Here is a 23,375-nt window from a genome sequence, read left to right as displayed (position 1 = left end):
GTTTTTAATGTGAAGAACACTTAAATGACTGAACTCAGTATTATGATATGCTTGTCTAAATGAGAAGAAAAGGGACAACTGTATATTAGTTTGGCTAGTATGACTCTTTTTTTTTTTTTTTTGAGACAGAGTCTCACTCTGTTGCCTGGGCTAGAGTGCTGTGGCGTCAGCCTAGCTCACAGCAACCTCAAACTTCGCAGCTCAAGCCATCCTACTGCCTCAGCCTCCCGAGTAGCTGGGACTACAGGCATGCACCACCACGCCCGGCTAATTTTATGTATATATATTTTTAGTTGTCCAGACTAATTTCTTTCTATTTTTAGTAGAGACGAGATCTCACTCTTGCTCAGGCTGGTGCTAGTATGACTCTTGGCAAGGTTTAAAGGATATTTGAGACATTTATCATTAGCTGACAGTAAGAGAGATGATATTCCATTTTTTCAAAAATATGCTTGGTTAGCAAAGTAGTTAATTTGACTTAGGTTTGTAGAACTCTAAACCTGAGTAATTCAAGTTAAAATGAACAAAGAAAATTTTCATACCTTTAGGTCTTTCCAACTGTCCAGGAGCTTGGTGGCCAAATCACTTATATCTACTGTTTTATCTGGCTGTTCTTGGCTCCTCTCACTCTCCACATCAGACACACCCTCCTCTTCATCTTGGGATGGTGTTTCCTCAGCAATAGGTTCTTCTAGTTTTGTGCCATTGCTCTCTTTGGGCTCCATTTCAGTGTCAGCCTCTGGTTCAGATATAGGTAGCTTACTGGCCTCCACGGTGGTTTCACTATCAGTTTTGGATTCAGGCAGCTGTTGTAGGAGAAGCTGTTGTGAATGCAACTCTTCCTCTTCCTCTACGGGGACATTTTCTAACTGATCAAGGTCCTCTTTGCCATCTTTGCCTTCCAGCTCACTGGTTGCATCAGAGATTGCACTGTCCATACTATTTTCGCTTATAATTTTAAGTCTGCGAAACATGAGTTTCTTGGGAGTATCTGTATCAGCTTCTGTGCTCAGCTTAGTTGAAGGATCAGGTGTGTTGAGTGGTGTGTGAGCACGCGATGTATTCTCACTAGAATATCCATCTCCTTCACTCAACTGAGGGACAGCAGTCTTGGTTTGAGACCAGCGTTGAATAACTGGAAGTACTTTGCTTTCCTCCAACATATTTTTAGTAGGAATGGGCAAGTGTTCCAAAGTCTTTATAATCTGATTAAATATAATAAAAAAAAAATCACATCACTTGGTACAGCTGACTTTTCAAACCTCTGGATGAGACTCGGATTATTTCTGCAGAAAGTAGTATAGTTTTGCTACTGTCTTATTAAATTAAGACCTAAGTCTCTATAAATACAGGTGTATTTAAATGTCATAGTATTATTTTCCTTAAGAAAGGAAGGAAAACTGTTTTTGTAGGACTGATCCTCAAGAATAAAATGTGGTACAAATGACTACTCATACATCAAATGAGAGTGATTAATATTCTCTACCAGTAGTTCCCAAACCTAGGTAGCTCTTTAAAACCATATACACTACTGGACTTTATCCTGGGGATATTTTTCTAAAAAGTTCCAAGTGACTGTGATAGAGGACCAGGAACTATGCAGTTATATGATGCCTTGCATACACACACACAAAAATGCAGACATTACCTCTTCAGCCTTTGGTAAACAGCTGTTTAGCAAAGAGAGGCAGTCTTAGAAACCCCTCACCCCTGAAATCCAGTAATTTCTTCCTAAGTACACCCCAATGCAGTTCTACAGAAACCATAAGGCTTTCCTGATTTCTTATTGCCAAATCTCCTGGGAGAAGGACAGAGGCAAGAACAATTGCTTATTTGCCCAATTCCCTTTTTTATTGTTGTTTTCAAAAGTGTTTTATTAAATAAATGACTTTGGGATTATATAAAAAATTATTGTTTTTAAAAAGCTCCAAGTTAGAAAATACTGTTAATTTCATAGAAAGGTATAAACATTACAACTCTACTAACAATGCTGCCAACAAACCTTTACTTAGATCTTTCAAAACATTTATTTGCTCCTCAAAATGTTCTTACTCTTGTCATCTAGAATTCAGATCTTTACCAATTCTTTAGAACCTCAGAATTCAAGTTTGGTATGGTTTCCCATCTTAAAACTATGGTTTTAACAAAAAACCTGATCTTTCACTTAACTATGATATTATTATAATATTTTGTTCTTGTAGTTCCCAGCCATGTCGCACCAACCTTAAAGAGATACTATAGCAAAAAATCATGGGACAAACTACTAGCAAGGTGTTAGGTTATAGTTATAGGAATGATACTAGGATGATAAAATTATTCAATTTTTTAATACCAGTGGTAAATATAGTGCTAAATTCATAATCACTAATATTATCACATATCCAAAACCTAAGCAAGCAATATAACAGTTTTAAGAAACAAATGAGCTGAAAGTGAACTTACCTCTTCCTGAAGCTTCTGGTTACTTTCCTGGCCATCACCTAGCTCTGCCATCCAGATCCACAACAAAGACAGCCCATGACGCTCCAGAAAGGACTTCAGACAGGACTGTGAGTGTGTGTTCTTTTATGGGGGAAGGGAGACAGGATGCAGGCAATACCAGAGTGTTACAGAGAGCCCGTATACAGTTCACTTACACATTACACATTATAAACAGTTCACTTATTATTCTCAAAAAAACTAGAAACCCTATTTTTATTAATTCAATTAGAACTGTACAACAACAACAAAAAAAAGCCTAAAGAAAAAAAAAAAAAGAAAAGAAAAAAAGAGAACTGTACAACAATGGCTTTAAATAGGTTATAATTTTTTCTCATACATAAAATATACCCAGTCAACTTGGATTTCACTAAAGTAGAAAATTATTTAAATATTAATTGGTTATTTACAATGATTCAATTATAAAGACCTAAGAAAAAACTTGCATCTATCATTTATACTGAAAAGGCTAAAACCATAAAAATCAGTCTTTAAATCATTTTCTTTTCTTTCTCCTCTTCAGATGTTTTTTCAAAAGGCCTTTTCTTCCTGTTAGATTTTTTAAAAATCACTCATTTTTTGTTGTCCAACATCATGCAGTAAAAATGGCTTTGGCATGCTAATAATTGGGGAGAAACTATATCAAGTATCATGAATTTAAAAATTTTTAATTTATTTAACATTTAAAAATCCCACCATATTCTTTGACTAGAGAAAGTAAACCAGTTCTACTAATAGATTAAATGATATCGAACTCTTCGGTCATTTTTAAGAGAATAGTATAAACTTTCAAGGTCATATAGAACTCACATCTCCATTTTAAAAATAAGATCAACTTTTCTCATCAGAATTATTCTTTCTCCATTCACCTGGATTATAGTTTAAATGTCCCACCCCAAAATCAGAAATAAAAAATAAATATTAAAGTGGTTACCTGTATAAGCTTGAGACAGGTAAGTTTCTGCTCCAAAGTTTCAATTCTAACCATTAGCCGGGATAAGCTGAGCACCTGGTTTTTATCAGAGAGACCCTCACCATTTTCCATCAGAGCTTCTAGCTCTCCATCCACCTACCACAACAAAGAAAAATATCTAGTCATAAAACAAAAAACAAAAAAAAAAACCCACTAACTTAAGAATCATACAGCTTGAAAAGATGCTGAACTTCATCAGTAATCAGGAAAATGCAAATTAAGAACACAGTAGGAAACCACGGTACTACACTATGGAGGGTGGGGGAAGAAGTAGTCTGATAATAACAACTGTACTGTTGATGAAAATATAAATTGGTATGATAAATTTGAAAAGCATTTCATTCACTAAAATATGTACCAAGAATTTATTATGAGTCAAATATAATTGCAGGTGCTAGAGACACTGCAATTAATGAAAAGAGAAAAATCTGCCCTTATGTGAGATAACAAATTATATGAAATATAAAAGTGCTTCAGAGATTCATTTATGGTTCATAAGCATGATTGAGTATGCACACTATTGCGTGAGATCTCCCTACCTCAAACCTTGTTATTATATCAGCAAATTACCCACCTGAGGTAGGCTTTAAAAAAAAAAAGTTCAGAAAAAAATAAACCATTAGTTTGAAGAATAAAATATTTGTATCCCCATGCCCAGCAATTCCACTTACAAGAATAAACCCAAGAGAAACTCTGAACGTTTTTACCCAGAGATTCATAAGATTGCTCATTGAAGCAACATTCATAATAGCAAAAACCTGCCAACAACTGAAATATTTGTGGACAGGTTGAATAAACTGGCATGTTCACTCAACAGAATACCACAGTAAATAAAAGGAACCAAGTATAGCCAAACGCACACATTCATCCATCTCAAAAACATGTCACGTGAAAAAGTTCCAAACAATTACATGCTGTATGAATCTATTTTTATGCAAATATTCAGAGATACATATGTGAAAAATTGCTTTTAAAAAGGCAAGGGAGAAAGACAAAATTGACAACAGTGGTAATCTGTAGAAACTAGACAGTGAGAAGGAAGCAGAGAAATGTTCACAAAGATTTATTTTTGTTTTTGAGAAAGAGTCTTGCTCTGTTGCCTGGGCTAGAGTGCAATGGCATGACCATAGCTCACAGCAACCTCAACTGCTGGCTCCAGTGATCCTCCTGCCTCAGCCTCCCAGGTAGCTGGGACTACAGGTGCACACTACCACATCTGGCTAATTTTTTCTGTTTTTTGTTAGAAACAGGGTCTCGCTCTTTCTCAGGATGGTCTTGAACTCCTGACCTCAAGCAATCCTCCTACCTCGGCCTCCCAGAATGCTAGGAGTACAGTTGTAAGCCACTGTGCCCAGCTGGATTTATAATTATGCTTTATAAGTTACATGTGTTCATTGGATGTTTTAAATATTACATTTAAATAATAGGGGGGGGAAATCAACCTACCAAAGGTCATTTCCAGCCCTGCGCTGCGTTATAGCAGTTACAAGATATAAAAATGTCCTTACAGAACTTATTATTGGGGGAGATTAAATTAATTCAAATGAAACCAAACAAGGAAGCATTAACTGTAAATGTTAATGTTATAAAACCTAAGAGGCCTAAGAAAAATGGGAGCAATTAGAATGAGAGTCACTGAAATGGGATTAGAAATAGGTTAAGATAAAGACAAGAAAAGGGAGCAAAGTAGTGAGGAAATCTTGAATAAAGGGAAGCAGGAAATCATGACAGTGTTAGCTTAGTCTAGTTGGAAGGGATAAGGGATAGCAAGGAAGTGAGAAAAATTGTACCAAACGGAAGACTGGTGTTAGATTAGAAGATCTCAATGTAATATAAAAGAACTTGCATTTGATGTGACTTAAGCAAGGGAGCTAGCTCTACTACAAAATCTGCAACAGGGGAGCAATATGAAGATTGGTGTTAGATTAGAAGATCTCAATGTAACATAAAAGAACTTGCATTTGATGTGACTTAAGCAAGGGAGTTCTACTACAGAATCTCCAACAGGGGAGTAATATGATCCAAGTAGAATTTAAGAATAATTAGGGTGGCAGTAACAGAATGGAATTTAGACAAGAGAGAATAAAAGAGGAGATAGATAGCATTAAATGAATTTAGCAGAGATTATAAGTCTACAATGAAATGATAATTCAGAGAAAAGCAAATCTAAAAGCAAAGACTCTTAAGGAAATTTTGTTATTTAACTGGCTATTTATCCTCTTAATATAATTTTAGACAAGGCCCTGAACATTTCCATTTCATATTGTACCCCAAAATTCACATTCTGGTAAAAACAAGAATAAATGAGAAAATATAAAATGCTGCCTGAGGGAGGCTAAAGACACTCAAACCCATTTTTCCTTTTAAAATGTACATTTAAGGCCGTTTCATTTCCAATAAAATTTCTTAAGTTGTTGAACAGATTAATACATGAACAGAAAAGCCAATTTAAAGTTAAATTTTAATCTAAGACAGTTTTGTTAAAGATTTTTTTTTCCTTGCATCTCCTAAATGTAAAACTTCCTGTGTCCCAAATTCTAAGGTATTGGAATAGAAAAGTCCAAGGTCCTTAATATTCTACTTTTTCCCTAAGTGTAACAGCCAGAATACTGCTTTTGTCAGAGTTTCAAGATGCAAATATTCACCAGGCTAAGAGATAATTCCTTTTTATAACTAGACATGTTATGACTCCGTAAATCTGAAAACTCTCAGACGAAACTGAGATATGATACTTTCACTGATTCATTCATTCATTAATGTTTATTGCATAGATATTATTGTATATAAGGCATTGCTGGGATATAAAGAAAATAGCATTCTAACTTAAGGAAAATAAAAAGGAAAAATGTAGAAACTGTAGTATAAAATTTTGCAAATAAAATACAGAAGATTAATAATCCTTGAATGTTCCTTAATATTGTATTATAATACATACATACACACAAAAGTTTGCTAATCTCAAGTGATATAACACAGCTTCAATAATTTTGGGTGCTCAATTGGAGCAATCAATTGTGAAATAACTTTTAGGATACCTGGCGGAGGGAGGTGGAAAGACTAAATTAGATTCCTTTCCTTTCATTAATTCACATTTACTAAAAGTATTTAGTTATTATTTATAGGCCACCACCTTCCAGAGAGGATATGAGCTAAGTAACTAAAAGTAAACATAAATCTAAGAATGATTAGGGTGTGTTTATAAATTATTAATTGAAAATTTGTTTATATATAATTCTGTAGCACTTGAAAACTTACTGTGTTAAGTACTTAATCAGTCCAAGATATTATTTCTTTAATAATTTTTGCTAAAAACTTTCACTAAGGGGTCTAAGCACCATTTAAAATACTTCTTGATGAAACATACAAAAAAGTATATGAAGTTAGTAAACAAGTTTAATAAAGAAATAGGTGAGCAACACCCCTATAACCATCACCCAGGCAGTTTAAAAAAAATGCCAGCATTCCTGAAGTGCCCCATGTACTTCTTCATAGTTATAACATTTATCCTTCCTGTGCTCTAGAGATAACTCATCCTATTTGGGAAATAGTTCTTTGATTTTCTTTATAGGTTTACTATCTATAGGTAATTAAATATTGTAAGTTAGTTTTGCCTATTTTTGATCTTTATGAAAATGAAATCATATTGAACAAAATCTTTTGTTACACTTCTTTCAATCTTCATTTTAAGAGTCATCCATATTTTTGCATGTAGCTACAATTCATTCTCATGAATGTAATTCTCATTATATGATAATTTAACCATTCTAATGTTGATAGATATTTTTAGTTGTTTCCACTTTTTTCCCCCCTTTTAGACAGAGTCTCACTCTGTTGCCCCGGGTACAGTTCAGTGGTGTCACAGCTCACTGCAACCTTGAACTCCTGGGCTCAAGCAATCCTCTTACCTCAGCCTCCCAGAGTGTTGGGATTACAGGTGTGAACCACCTCACCCAGCCTATTTTTTCTGATATTCTAAGCAATGCTGCTTTGATTCTTAACACACATTATAGCCAGTTTATCTCTGGTTATACACCCAGGAGTGCAACTGCTGGCTCATACGGTATATGTGCATTCACTTTTAGTAAATAATGCCAAAGTGTTTTCAAAAGGAGTTGTATCCATTTATACCCCCACCAGCAGTGTATAAGATCTCCTGTTGTTCCTATGTATCACGGGACTTAATCTTTATGAATCTGGTGTGTAAATGACATCCAATAGTAATTTTAATTTACACTTCCCAATTACTAACGAGGTTGAATATCTTTCCATGTTTATTGGCTATTTGTATTAGTGATATGGCTGGGGAAGTTGCCTATTTTTCTTTTGTGCTGGCTGTTTTTTTCTTATCAATTAGTAGACGGTCTAAACATGGTTGGTGCAAAAGTAATTACGGTTTCGGACCGTGAATTTTATTCTAAATCCTTATAACTAGGCTCAAACATATATTTATTAATCAAAATAGGAACCATTACAATCAACATATTTTTGCCGACAAAAAATGTTTGTTTATTCCTGTAGCGTAAAAATCTGCGCTTTGGGATTTGACTAACTCTTGGAAAGCATTTTCAGGATCCTGCTGGTTGTGCAAAACGTTTTCCCTGCAAAAAGTTGTCAAGATGCCTGAAGAAGTGGTAGTCCGCTGGCGAGAGGTCAGGTGAATATATGGTGGATGAGGCAAAATTTTGTAGCCCCATTCATTCAACTTTTGATAGCATTGGTTGTGTGACGTGCAGTCCGGCTTTCTTGTGGAGAACTGGGCCCTTTCTGTTGATCAATGCCAGCTGCAGGTTGCAGTTTTTGGTGCATCTCATTGATTTGCTGAGCATACTTCTCAGATGTAATGGTTCCGCCGGGATTCAGAAAGCTGTAGTGGATCAGACCGGCAGCAGACCACCAAACAATGACCATGACCTTTTTTTGGTGCAAGTTTGGCTTTGGGAAGTGCTTTAGAGTTTCTTCTCAGTCCAACCACTGAGCTGGTCTGTATAAAATCCACTTTTCATCACACATCACAATCCGATTGAGAAATGGTTCCTTGTCACGTACAAGAAGAGAAGACAACACACTTCAAAATGGCGATTTTTTTTTTTATCTTTGGTCAGCTCATGAGGCACCCATTTATCAAGCTTTTTCACCTTTCCAATTTGCTTCAAATGCCGCATGACCATAGCATGGTCAACCCTGAGTTGTTCAGCAACTTCTCATGTAGTTGTAAGAGGATCAGCTTCGATGATTGCTCTCAATCAGTTGTTGTTAACTTCCAATGGCCAGCCACTGCGCTCCTCATCTTCAAGGTTCTTGTCTCCTTTGGAAAACTTCTTGAACCACCACTGCACTGTACGTTCATTAGCAGTCCCTGGGCCAAATGCATTGTTGATGTTGCAAGTTGTCTCTGCTGCTTTATGACCCATTTTGAACTCGAATAAGAAAATCGCTCGAATTTGCTTTTTGTCTAACTTCATTTCCATAGTCTAAAATAAATATAAAATAAATAGCAAGTAATAAGTCATTAGCAAAAAAACAAAGCGAGAAATGTGCATTAAAACGATGTATAACATAACCACATTTATTTAAGAATGTGTTCCAATAGCAAATGGCAAATTTCAACAATGCTAAAACTGCAATTACTTTTGCACCAACCTAATATATTCTGGATACTAGTGCCTGTTTTGTGTAGAAAGCAAATATTTCCTCTCACTCATGTGGCTTTTTACCTTCTTCATTGTATAAATTAGTTGGCAGTTTGTTTCACAAACTGAAACAGTGGAGAATAAGGGATGTTTCAGACTATTTCCTTTTTACAATTATAAACTGCAAATAACAAATAACATCAGGTCACAGTAGGAACTCATTATACTTCCATCAAGTAAGTATTTTATTAAGTACCTGGTATGTGACATACCCAAAGACAACAATCACCTGTCCTAGAAAAACTTACAGTTTTGTCAAGGAGATAAGCTGTGTATAGATATAAGAACAAGGACAAAAAAATGTTTATCAATCAAGGGATAATTTGGGGGATACAGACTATAGTATAATCATTATTAACATATTCTTGTAAGTAGTTTATATGAAAAACTATCCTAAACTGCTATCTTGTCCTTCCTATCTAATCCTAACCCAAAAGAATTCCCAAGGCTCACTGACTCTTGTGAATTCAAGAGTTGCTACTTCTATGATTCTGCTCAACTGTAGCTAACCGACCAGAACTAAGAATCCAGGCATGCAAAAGGGAATTTCAGTAGGAGACAATCCAAGTAAAATTAAACTAGAATTAAACTCTTCATTAGAGTCAAGGGCAAATGATCTTTCACATCAATTCTAGCAACTTGATTCACTCTGGGCATTGCTCTATCTGGGCAAAGTTTCACCCAAATCACTTTGTTCCAGAATGACTTCAAATTCACACCTGGAGCAACTGATGATTTCAGCCCATGAAATCACTGGATGTAAGTTACATCTAATTCAGTTCATAAGCACTACCAGGCCTACCCTGCAATGGACACACCATTACTTCAATATAAACAAAACAGAGGGATACCTAGACCTTATCTCCTTCGGGTTGTCATTAAATCTTGTCAGAAAGGTAAAAAGCCATCTGATATAGGTATAATACAGGTGTAACACTGCTCATTTATAATAACGTTATAAAGACACTCCTTACCAATAGATTAATTTGAGGTCATTAAATATGGAATGTCCGATTTCGAATCAAAAGTGTAGTTTATTATATCTCAAACAAGAAGCAGTACAATTAATCAAAGCATGCGCCTAAACTATCGACACAGGTTTGCCATCTGAACGGTAGCTTGTTTATGCCAGCAGCAAAGAAGCCTGAAGAGTGAGTGGTGATGAAATTGTGAAGGGCGTTTTCCAAAGCTTGTTGAGAATTGAGTATTTTTCCTTGCAAAAAGTGGTCCAAAGCCTGGAAGAAGTAGTAGTCACTTGGTGTAAGGTCTGGCAAGTATGTTGGATGACAGAGAGTTTCCAAGTCCAGTGTCTGTAGTTTGACCCGCGTTGTTTGTGTAACACGTGGCCAAGCGCTGTCTTGCAAGAGGATTGGCCTGTCTCTATTAACCAATCTTGGCTACTAAATCGCAAGCATCGTCATCATTTTGTCCAGGTGGTTACAGTAGACACCTGCTGTGATCGACTGACCAGGTTTTTCATGAAGCTGTAGTGGATAATACCAGTGCTGGACTACCACATAGACATCATTAGCTTTTTTTGATGACTATTCGGTTTTGGACTGAGTTTCGGCACTTCATCTTTATCCAACCATTGTACTGAACACTTGCAATTGTCAAAAAGAATTTATTTTCATCACATGTGACAATACGATGTAGAAATGATTAGCCTTTATGTCATGACAGCAAAGAAAGGCAAGTTTCAGAACGATTTCTCTTCTGACGCTCGTTTAATTCATGTGAAACTCATCTATCCAGCTTCTTGACCCTGCTGATTTGTTTCACATGGTCCAGTGTTGCTGGAATAGTAATGTCAAACCTTGCTAATTCATACTTAGATTGAGATGGATTTGCTTCCACTAAAGCTTTCAGCTCATCATTATCCACTTTGGTCTCAGGTCACCCAACGTGGCTCATTTTCAAGATTAAAATCACCACAACGAAACTTCTCAAACCATCAACGTACTGTATGTTCATCAACCAGATCCTTCCCAAACACTTTGCTGATATTTTGAGCTGTCTGCGCTGCAGTGGTTCCACGATGGAACTCATATTTGAAAATAACACGAGCTTTTGACTTATCCGTGGTTCCACAAAAATTGCTCTAAAAAAAAATTTGAAAGATAATCACAAGCCAAAACGTGCATTTGAAAGACTCAGGCTGTATCTTCACAATAAACGTAACAGAAGAGTGTCAATGTGAAATGTCAGCGGTATCAACTGTCAAACTAGGACTTAAGGAAACTGGACATTGCATACTTAATAACCTAATAAAAACATGTTTATTGCCTAAGTTTTGAAAACGAGAAATAGCCATTGGGTATTCTCTACGGAGATGCTAGCTTAGGTCAACATATTTAAATGACTATTTTGTGGCTGTTCTGGTAAACTATCAATTATATGAAACAAGAGTTAACAATAAAAGCAATCTTAATGGAGTTTAAGAAAAATCTCCCATAATAGACAAGTGCAGAAGGCTAACAGACCATGACCCAGTGACCCCACTTCTATAGATAAACCTTAAAGAAACATGCAGAAGAGACATGTACGAAGATATTAACTCTACATTAAGAGCAAAAAATTGGAAACACAAGTGTCCGTCAGTAGAAAATATGTAAATGAACTATTAAATGAAGAAAAACATTACAGCAGTTAAAAAAATAAATGTTCATCTACATATATCAACACAGATCAAATTCAAAAATAAGAGTAAAGAACAAAATGCACACATGTACATATATATTATATCTTTTCTAGAAAGCTTATAAAACTCTACACACTCAATATATTCTAAAATGCAGAAACACTGATTGTTAAGGTCATAGTTGCCTCAGACGTGGGAAGGGATGGGACTGCGCTCTATAGTTCAACTGCAGTGCAGCGGGATGGTTAAGAGCAGAGACAAGACTAGAGCTCATTTACATCACCTATTAGATGACACCGTAACTTCTCTGTGCCTTACTGTGTTCTCAGCTGGAAAAAGAGGAAATCACCATACCTAATTTAAGAGCTTATTGTGAGAATTAAATGAGTTAATGCGTCAAGTGCTCAGAAGAGCGACTGGCACACAATCATACAATACATGGTCTCTAAAAAGAGAGCTGAAGAACACATGACACTCCAAAGAACATCTGTTCATCTTGGGTGGTACAAACATGGGTGGTGTTTGTTATAAACTATCAAACTATCCTTTTCTACATTTTTACATGGCCCTTTTTTTTGTCCTTTTGTACATTTTAAATGGCACTTTCCACTGCTTTTTTCTACCTATGTCCTCTTATAGAATGCTTTTTGCTGTATCTTCTAATTCAGATTCTCTATAATGATTAATAATTCCTTCAAATTAATTTGTGCTTACTGACATCACCTTTTAACCACTGTACTTTTACCCTATCCCCATATTATGTCTTCTATCTCCCCACCTAAACAGTAAAATTGCTGTCATTTATAGTTCTAAAGAGTATCAGTTCCTGAAAAGTATAGGAATGAGCTAACTACAAAAGAATCACAGGGAGATTTGCGGACTAACACCCTTAAACTCTTAGCCTTTCCACAGACCTAAGATTCATAGGGCTGAGGCCAAGCCCAAAAATATGCATTCTTACTGTGGGTCCAGCCACGTGGTTCTGAGAAAGTTAAGCCAAGGATTATACTTTTGAGAAACAGTGCCCTAGAGTAGGGGGATGCTCTCCCACAAAAAAAAAAAAAAAAAAAAAAAAAGGTGGTGGGGACTTTTTTTTAAAAAACAGCACAAAGTCCTTAAAGTCCTTTTCCCAGATGACAGTCTCTTTAAGTTAATAGGACACTGCCCCAGTCCCCCAGGAGTAACTCAGGTGAGACAGTATGGAAAAAGGGTTTCAACTGTTTCATTAAATAAAAAGACCATCTGAGACTACTCCTTTCTCACTCTTGGGTTGCCTATTTCCTCTTATAACTCATCACTCCAAAGACAGTTTTCAGAGATCTTAAGAACACTTTCAAAGTTTAGAGTTCCAAACAAAAGACAAACCAATAATGAAAGATCAGAATGTATAGGAGATTTGAGTGAGGTATCACAGAGAACAGATAAATATTTTATTTGTACTTAGCAGTTTTAAAGGCTCTGAAAAACTACCAGCCCAGGTATTTTCAAGAATACTTCAATAGTTCTCAGCATTCAATTCTAATCTCTATGAATCTGAAATAAAAATATCAACCATACCTTTTTCCTAGTAATATTTCATCTGATTCTGAATTTCTCTGGTAGTAGTATGACTTTTTAAACTTCAATCAGAAAAGCTATCTCCATTCTTAAAATTTTAATTGTGAAAGCTGAAAGAGGAAGGGAACACTTACTGAATCTTTCTTACGAGATCGTTCCTTCTTCATCTTCCCTCCTGCTGCTCTGATACTGACTCTGTTTTCTCCTCCCAGGTAACCTCGACAATTGGCTGACCCGCAGAAACATTTCTGAGCTTCTTTTCTGTTCAAGGAGCACAGGAAAGAAGTTTATTATGTGGAAGTAAACCAAATAAAAATGTTGAAAATAGAACAATTACACACAAAAGTCATACTAGTCCAGAGGAAATAAAAAGAAAAAAAACCCACATTTAAGAGACTCCACCAATCTGCTACTATCTAATGGAAATGCCTGAAAATTACCCTTTAAAAATATTCATTCTTTTTCCAATTGTCTTTTATTCGTTAGATAAAACTAGCTAAGTTAGGACAAAGTAGGATGGAAAGAAAATTAATAAAAGAAAAAAAAGGTAGCCAAGAAATTAATAAGTGATTTCTCCACTTTTATGAGAATGCCTACTAATTGATAAAAATAAGAGATTATGGCCGGGTGCGGTGGCTCACGCCTGTAATCCTAGCACTCGGGGAAGCCGAGGCGAGAGGATTGCTCGAGGTCAGGAGTTCGAGACCAGCCTGAGCAAGAGCAAGACCCCGTCTCTACTAAAAAATAGAAAGAAATTATCTGGACAACTAAAAATATACAGAAAAAATTAGCCAGGCATGGTGGCGCATGCCTGTAGTCCCAGCTACTCAGGAGGCTGAGGCAGGAGGTTCGCTTGAGCCCAGGAGTTTGAGGTTGCTGTGAGCTAGGCTGACGCCAGGGCACTCTAGCCCCAGCAACAGACCGAGACTCTGTTTCCAAAAAAAAAAAGAGAGATCATATATATATCTGGGCTAAGAACAAAATTGCTTAAATAGTTCAGCTAACTATCACTTATATGTAAATGTTTAATTGGCACACAGTGAAAATAAAATGCATTATTATAAGCAGATATAAAATGCATCAGCACAGAATTCTTAAAAGGAAATAGATGATTAGTAAAAGTTATAATCACATGAGGATAAGACACAATAATAACAAATACAGTCATAAATGACTATAACCATGGAGGCAAGGGAGACTGGTGGAAAAGAACACAGGCCTAAACAGAAACCACCTCTGCCATTTATTAGTGATCAGAACTACATGAAGAAAACATGGAGATTCTAAAAGTAAACTGATAGATTTAGCATATGACAATAGCAATTCAAGGCACAAAAATAAATTGTTCAATAAATAAAACAAGGATTCACAAATAGCACTTGATTTCCACTTTCCTTTCCCTACAAGAGGACAGTACAAGCACAGAGGGAAAAAACGGAGCCCAACACAGAACCTGATATCTGCACTTATGCCCGGCATACCTGACAAAAGAAGCAGATAAAATAACTATCTTGCATTTGTCCTGGATTATAATCAGATAACCATTTTCAGAACTGAAAGAACCTCAGTGTTCACTAAGTTCTAAGACATGAAGCATGAAAACATGTGAAGAAGTATCTGAAACAGCTTCACTGCCTGAGTATCAGTGACTGACACCAGACTGAACAGAGCAGAAGAATTAAATCTTTGTCATGTGGTACCATTAAAAGGATTAAAATATCCAGGAAAACTATCTGTGCTTTTTTAGTGTAAACACCAGAAACTACTAATTCACGTAAATATAATTCAAAAAAAACAAGCAAAAGAAACTTTTAAAAGAGATGGGGTCTTTGCTATGTTGCCCAGACTGGACTCAAACTTCTGGGCTCTTCCTGCCTCAGCCTCTCAAGTAACTGGGACTACAGGCAGGCAGCACCACCCCTGGCTTGTGTTAGTTTCTTAATAATCAGAAATTGTCTTGTGCAAGATAGTGGTCCTTAGGACCCAAAGAAGATAAAAGAAACTAACTGAAGAAAAAAGGAAACTATATAAAGCACCATTTTATTACCAGTATTTCAGGATGTTATCTAGAAGGACGTGTTCTTTTTTTTTGAGACAGAGTGTCGCTTTGTTGCCCTGGCTAGAGTGAGTGCCATGGTGTCAGCCTAGCTCACAGCAACCTCAAACTCCTGGGCTCAAGCAATCCTACTGCCTCAGCCTCCTGAGTAGCTGGGACTACAGGCATGAGCCACCATGCCCGGCTAATTTTTTTTCTATATATATTTTAGTTGGCCAGATAATTTCTTTCTATTTTTAGTAGAGACGGGGTCTCACTCTTGCTCAGGTTGGTCTCGAACTCCTGACCTTGAGTGATCCACCCGCCTCGGCCTCCCAGAGTGCTAGGATTACAGGCGTGAGCCACCGCGCCCGGCCTTAGAAGGACGTGTTCTTAAACATATAATACCATTATCATGTTAAGAAATTAATAATTACTCAATAACATCAAATATTCACTAATTATTCTGATTTCCCCTATTATCTCAAATACCTTTTAACCAATTAATGTATTCTAAATAAGGCCCAAACACTACAATTATATCTCTTAATCTGAGGGTTCACCTTCCATCTTTATTTTTCTTACAAATTATTTTATAATTAAATAATTTGTCCTACATAGTTTCCCAAAGTCTATTTTTGATTGCATCCCTGAATGTAATTTATTTGTTCCTGTTTCCCATATTTCCTATAAATAAATAGATCTAGAGACCTGATCTAATTCAGATTCAAAATTTCTTTTAGCAAGACTATTTCACACGTAATATTGTGTTCTTCCATCAGGAAGCACACATTAGTTCTCTTTTTGTAGTATCAGTAGCCACCAATGACCACTGTTTAGATCCATAGTTTATGAAGTATTGCAAAATGGTGACACCTTTACTATGACATTTATTAACTAGAATACCGCTAGTTAACTTCCTTTCATCAACTATTTGGTTTAACCTGAAGTACAAGTCTGTTGTGAAAGGCAGAATAAATGCTTAAATGCCCGATTTTTTCCTATTTTTAATTTGGTTGTCAAACTCATTAATTAGTTCCCTTCTATAATAATTAATGTAGTGTTTTATTTTTTTAATGTAATTAAAACTCATAGATTTTACATAATGTGTTTCAAACAATCTCAATTATTATCCTTACTGATGCTTAAGTGTTAGTAAGAACTCCTCCACTTTTGGTGTTAGGGGTGCCCTTTGCCATTGCATCACTTACAATTTTTGGTAGACAGAACTAGGTAACAAATATCACTGCAGCCTTGAACTCCTGGGCTTACAAGCTTCTCCTGCCTCAGCCTCCTGAGTAGCTAGGACTACAGGCATGTGCCACCAAGCCCAGCTAACAAGAGTACTATATAGGTTGTGCATGGTGGCACATGTCTGTAATCCCGGCACTTTGGGAGGCTGAGGACAGAGGATGGCTTGAGCCCAGGTGTTTGAGACCAGCCTGGGCAATATAGGAAGACTCCATCTCTTCTGTGCACCAAGCTGGGCATGGTGACGTGTGCCTAAAGTCCTAGCTGCTTGGGAAGCTGAGGTGAAAGGATCACTTGAGCCCAGGTGTTGCAGGTTACAGTGAGCTATGATCACACTGCTGCACTCCAGCCTGGGGGGACAGAGTGAGTCCTTGTCTCTATAAAATTGAACATTAAAAAATAAAATTTTTTAAAAAAGAGTACAATATGGTATAGATGAAACAAGATTAGTCATGAGTTGATAACTCTTAAAAGCTGAATGATGAGTGAGGCATGGTGGCTCACGTCTGTAATTCTAGCACTCTGGGAGGCCGAGGTGAGAGGACTGCTTGAAGTAGGAGTTTGAGATCAACCTGAGCAAAAGCAAGACCCTGTGCCTACTAAAAATATAAAAACTCAGCTGGGGGCACAGTGGCACGTACCTATAGCCACAGCTACTCAGGAGGCTGAGGCAGCTTGAGCCCAGAAGTTTGAGGTTGCAGTGAGCTAAGATCCCACCCATCACACTCTAGCCAGGGCGACAAGAGAGAGACTGTCTCAAAACAAAACAAAACGGCCAGGCGCGGTGGCTCATGCCTGTAATCCTAGCACTCTGGGAGGCTGAGGCAGGTGGATCGTTTGAGCTCAGGAGTTCAAAACCAGCCTGAGCAAGAGCGAGACGTCGTCTCTACTAAAAAAAAAAGCAATTAGCTGGACAACTGAAAATATATATAAAAAAAAATTAGCTGGGCATGGTGGCACATGCCTGTAGTCCCAGCTACTTGGGAGGCTGAGGCAGGAGGATCACTTGAGCCCAGGAGTTTGAGGTTGCTGTGAGCTAGGCTGATGCCATGGCACTATAGCACAAGCAAAAGAGTGAGACTGTGTCTCAAAACAAAACAAAACAAAACAAACAAAAAAAACAGCTGAATGATGAATACACATGAATTTATTCTCTTCAGACACACACAAAACCTGCATTTCTATAATGAAGTTTTTAAGAATGTTAGAAATATAATTATATAAGTAAGTTAGCATGAAGTTGAGAAGAAAATTATATAGTTCCTGTACAATACCCTTTAATGGCCAGAAGTGTCATACAGTAGGAAAAGCACACAAACAGTATAGATGATAGTTGATAGTAAATATAACTCTCAAGTAATTCATAAAATTTTATATCTCTATATCTCAACAGCCTATTTCCCTATCAGAAGCAGCAAAATAAGTACTTACCCATATCTTTGGAACTGATAGTCAAATGTTAACTCTGAGCCTGAAGGAACCAGTTTGGTGGTAAAAAACCCAACCCTCAGTTGTCCATTCACAGTCCACTGAGATGTTGTTTTAAAAGAAAAGAAAAGAATTTAGTAACTTATTAATGTGTGTGTACAAAGGTCATTATCATCTGCCTCTATTATGCATGTGGCTCTTTAGGCAATAAAGGTTTTCCCAAATAGCAAATGGGGAATTTTTTTCTTTAAATAAATATTTAAGTGTTACTCTTATTTAATGACCTACTGGATTGAATATATCAGTAATTTATCTCTAATAAAAGTAGCTGCTAAATGGGTGGGAAGAAGTTAACTGCTACTTTAACATTTCCATCCAGTAAAGATTCACTTATACTAAGGCAAATCAGGGATGCTTGGTGTCACTGAGTATCAAAGGCAAATCTATACTAACTTATGTTAAAAGTAACCAGGTTCTAAGATAAGATGGGGCATGGAAACTGGGAAACACTGAGGCCAAAAGTTTAATTTCATGAACCAGTCGTCATATAGCTAAGTATAGTGAAAGGGGGAAAAGATCAGAAGAGATACATAAAACTGAAAAATAAAATTAGGGCAGATACACAGGAGGTAGACCATGTAAGCAAGTTATGGATTATAGAGCTCTAATCCAGACCATTTGCACAGTTACTGATAAAAAATCCACGCTTAGAGAGATTAAGGGACAATGTACAGTGAGAGTCTCACAGCTAGACATGTGGCCACCAGCTCTGGTAGAACTAGAACCAGAACTTGGAACAAATGATTGCAAAGTGAGTTCTCCTCTTTGTTATATAGTTTGGCTCTCAGAAGAGCCATACATAAAATCTATTACTGCACAGATCAAAGGGCAAAAAATATCCAGGAATCAAAAGCACTATCTCAACATAAGAGAAAATCAATGATACGTATTTATCTGGGGAGTGGGTCCACAGCTTTCTTAACCTGAAAAAGTCACAATCCTTCCTAACTTTGGTCCTTTAGTCCCATATGAGTGTTATTAAAACAGTAAAATGGTACTTGGATAAGACCTCATAAAGAATCTGAATATGGCAGTACACACTGGAGTTCATCAAAATTAAAATTTAGTTTTATATTTTGGCACCTTTGAAATAATATCTAAAATAATTATAGGCAAGGAGAGGGGGCAACTAAATGCAATGTGAGTTCTTGGATTGGATCTTGCATCAGAAAAATGATAGTTGTCAAAATTTGAATAAGTTCTTTAGATTAGTTAATAGTATTCTTTGTATATGATAATTTGGTTAGGTACAACATTAACATTACAAAAGCTAGGTGAAATGTGATACATACGTAAACAGTTTATACTATTTTTGCAATGTTTCTTATAAAATCTAAACTTACTTCAAAAGAAAATTTTTAATAAAGCAGAATTGGAAAAACGATTAAATAATAAAACTCATGAGTACCTTTGGTATAGGATCTAAAATCAATGGTCAGAACAGCAATCTTCAACAAATACCCCAAACTCTAAATCCACCTCAACTTACTTTTTGGGTTTCACAGTTTGGTTCACAGCTGTGATTCATGAAACGAGAGCAATTTCCTTTCTGAGTGGCATCTATTATCTACAAGAGGAGGATAATTTAAGGGTTAAAAAAAATGATACCTTAAAATATTCATGCATGTGGGAAAGGAAAGGTATAAACACACATACACATACAGAGACACACACACACACACACACACACACACACACACACACACACACACACACACACCCGCTTTAGAGAACTCTCTTATACTACTTTATACGTTAAAGTGACAAATACCTAACTGCTTCTTCTGGAAGATCTGCTAACTATAAACCTTTACCTACAGGCAAAATTATCTCTGTATCTACGAATGTCTCTCCCATTTACTCTTAGCTATTTCTTACATTCCATTACATTTCAATCTCATTTGAATGTATAAAACTTCATTTTAAAGTACACGTTGTATCACAGTAAAGTAGTAAATTTGAACGTGTATCCAAATCCCCTGGAGAGTTTGTTAAAACTTGCTGGGCCCTCCTCCAGAACTAAATTAAGCATGTCTGGAGTCAGATCTCTAGAATTTACATTTCCATATTGAATAGAAAGGCAGATATATGAGAATCCAGCTGAATTCTACTAAGCCAGACATTAAAGACATTCATAAAAATGTAAAGCAATGTCACTATTCTCATTAAAAATTTTTTGAAAATAGCTATTTTTCATTACATCATGTTTACCATATCATCTGTATCAGTAAGTAACAGGCTTATTATTATTACAGTAAGTCCTAACTTAAGGTCATCCCTAGGCTCTTGGAAACTACATCAGGCTAACTGATATTGAACAAAAGTTAAGTTCTATGGCATATTTCTAAATAAACTAAATATGGTCAGTTTCCTTATTCAAATTTTTTTTTCTTTTTTTTGAGACAGAGGCTTGCTCTGTTGCCCAGGCTACAGTGCCGTGGCATCAGCCTAGCTCACAGCAACCTCAAACTCCCAGGCTCAAGCGATCCTCCTGCCTCAGCCTCCCGAGTAGCTGGGATTACAGGCGTGTGCCACCAAGCCTGGCTAATTTTTTCTATTTTTGGTTGTCTGGCTAATTTCTTTTTATTTTTTCAGTAGAGACGGCAGTCTTGCTCTTGTTCAAGCTGGTCTCGAACTCCTGACCTCAAGTGGTCCTCCCACCTCGGCCTCCCAGAGTGCTAGGATTACAGGCATGAGCCACCATACCCGGCCATTATTCAAATTTTGACAACTGTCATTTTTCCAATGTAAGATCCAATCCAGGAACTCACATTGCACTTAGCTGTCACCTCTCCTTGTCCATAATTATTTTAGATATTATTTCAAAGGTGCCAAAATATAAAACTAAATTTTAATTTTGATGACGTCCAATGTGTACTGCTTTATTCAGTTTGTTTAGAAATATGTCATCACCAAATTTCTAAATAAGGACCAAAACACTGAAATAAATGTGAGTTATATATACATTTAAGAAACACTAATAAAAATGATCATTATTTACCCAATTATTCCAGTTCAGGGTTACAGGTGGCCAGTGCCTATCCAGCAGCTCAAGGTGCAAGGCTAGAACCAATCCTGAACAGGACACCATTCCATCACAGGGCACACTCAAATACACACTCATACTCACTGACACTGGGACAATTTAGATACACCAATTCACCTAATGTGCACATCTTTCAGATGTGGGAGAAAACTGAAATATCCAAAGAAAACTCACACGGACATGAGAATAGGCAAATTCCACAAAGCCAGTGGCCCTAACCAGGAATTATCTTTTTGTTTTCTCATCAACATTATGACAAAATGTAATTCAAGGACCTAGTGTACTTTTAAATGGATAAATATTTTTAAATTTCTCAGTCTTAACTTTTAATGTGATACATATTGATAAATATAACCCACATAATCCATATAAACAAAAGCTCTTTAGGGGGTTATCAATAATTTTTAAGAGCTGTAATCTGAAACATGTATGTTCATATTCACATATATATGTAAATACCTCCCTCCTCTATTCTTTTTTGTAAACAAGTAAAAACTATTTATATATCATTCTGTCCCTTATTTTTGTCACTTAGTATACTTTAGAGATCAGTCAGTATCAACGTTCCTTTCAAACCCAACCAATTTTTATTTCAAGGGAAACACATCCATGCTGCTTACCTCATCATTCTTCAGGGCCATGAAATAGTAGTGGATGTTTTTGTTTCGTGCATATTCCTTCACTCGAGCTTTAAACTCTTTATGATCAAGTACCTCTCCACAATATTCTAGGACAAACGTGTTCCTAAAGACCAAAATGAAGAAAATAATAGAACTTCCTGCCTAGGAGTAATACAGAAAACATACATCCAGACAAAAATAACCAATGTAAAGAAATACAACAAAGTAGATAAACTTATTATTATATAAAATATATTAGGTTATTAAGTATGAAATGTCCGATTTCCTTAAGCACTAAGTTTGACAGTTGATATCTCTGACATTTCATATTGACATTTCTTGTTTTACTTTTATTGTGAAGGTACATCCAGTCTTTCAAATGTGTGTTTTGGTTTGTGATTATCTTTCAAAATTTTTTTTAGATTATGTTTGTGAAATCACGGATAAGTCAAAAGTTCGTGTTATTTTCAAATATGAGTTCCATCATGGAACCATGGCAGTGCAGACAGCTCAAAATATCAACGAAGTGTTTGGGAAGGATCTGGCTGATGAATGCACAGTACGGTGATGGTTTGAGAAGTTTCGTTGTGGTGATTTTAATCTTGAAAATGAGCCACGTTGGGTGACCTGAGACCAAGGTGGACAATGATGAGCTGAAAGCTTTAGTGAAAGCAAATTCATCTCAATCTAAGTATGAATTAGCAGCAAGGTTTGACATTACTGTTGCAACAACACTGGACCACATGAAACAAATCAGCAAGGTCAAGAAGCTGGATAGGCCGGGCGCGGTGGCTCACGCCTGTAATCCTAGCTCTGGGAGGCCGAGGCGGGTGGATCGCTCGAGGTCAGGAGTTCGAGACCAGCCTGAGCAAGAGTGAGACCCCGTCTCTACTAAAAATAGAAAGAAATTATCTGGCCAACTAAAAAATATATATACAAAAAAATTAGCCGGGCATGGTGGCTCATGCCTGTAGTCCCAGCTACTAGGGAGGCTGAGGCAGTAGGATCGCTTAAGCCCAGGAGTCTGAGGTTGCTGTGAGCTAGGCTGATGCCACGGCACTCACTCTAGCCCGGGCAACAAAGTGACACTCTGTCTCAAAAAAAAAAAAAAAAGAAGCTGGATAGATGAGTTCCACATGAATTAAATGATCGTCAGAAGAGAAACAGTCTTGAAGCTTGCCTTTCTTTGCTGTCATGACATAAAGGCTAACCATTTCTACATCGTATTGTTACATGTGATGAAAATAAATTCTTTTTGACAATCGCAAGTGTTCTGTATAATGGCTGGATAAAGATGAAGTGCCCAAACTCAGTCCAAAACCGAATATTCATCAAAAAAAGCTAATGGTGGCCGGGCATGGTGGCTCACGCCTGTAATCCTAGCACTCTGGGAGGCCCAGGTGGGTGGATCGTATGAGCTCACGAGACCAGCCTGAGCAATAGCGAGACCCCGTCTCTATTTAAAAAAAAAAAAAGCTAATGGTGTCTATTTGGTGGTTCAGCACTGGTATTATCCACTGCAGCTTCGTGAAAGCTGGTCAGTCAATTACAGCAGATGTCTACTGTAACCAACTGGATGAAGTGATGAGTATGCTT

The 23,375-nt window shown here is 36.7% G+C and overlaps 1 protein-coding gene and 1 non-coding gene across 4 annotated transcripts in view; one reads left to right on the top strand and one right to left on the bottom strand.

Annotated features, from left to right (window-relative positions):
• SETD2 (SET domain containing 2, histone lysine methyltransferase) overlaps positions 1 to 23,375 on the bottom strand; it is a 127,130-nt gene that overhangs the window by 51,952 nt on the left and 51,803 nt on the right. For all 3 annotated transcript variants that reach the window (XR_006729833.1, XR_006729834.1, XM_045530392.1), the window contains exons 6-12: positions 21,780 to 21,903; positions 19,603 to 19,680; positions 18,057 to 18,154; positions 13,474 to 13,600; positions 3,413 to 3,547; positions 2,443 to 2,562; positions 543 to 1,205 (exon numbers count right to left, since the gene is read on the bottom strand). Coding sequence is in view for 1 of the 3 variants with exons in the window: in XM_045530392.1 (XP_045386348.1) it covers positions 543 to 1,205; positions 2,443 to 2,562; positions 3,413 to 3,547; positions 13,474 to 13,600; positions 18,057 to 18,154; positions 19,603 to 19,680; positions 21,780 to 21,903 (1,345 nt within the window). In the remaining 2 variants the exon portion in view is untranslated. The remainder of the gene's footprint in view (positions 1 to 542; positions 1,206 to 2,442; positions 2,563 to 3,412; positions 3,548 to 13,473; positions 13,601 to 18,056; positions 18,155 to 19,602; positions 19,681 to 21,779; positions 21,904 to 23,375) is intronic.
• On the top strand, positions 3,931 to 4,031 carry LOC123623710. The gene has a single exon (XR_006729995.1). It is a non-coding gene; the product is annotated as a small nucleolar RNA U13 (small nucleolar RNA).

This window comes from Lemur catta, chromosome 18 (genome assembly GCF_020740605.2).
Source record: "Lemur catta isolate mLemCat1 chromosome 18, mLemCat1.pri, whole genome shotgun sequence".
Taxonomy (NCBI): domain Eukaryota; kingdom Metazoa; phylum Chordata; class Mammalia; order Primates; family Lemuridae; genus Lemur; species Lemur catta.
The sequence above is the reverse complement of the archived record's forward strand: the minus strand, read 5'-3'. Positions and strand labels throughout refer to the sequence as shown.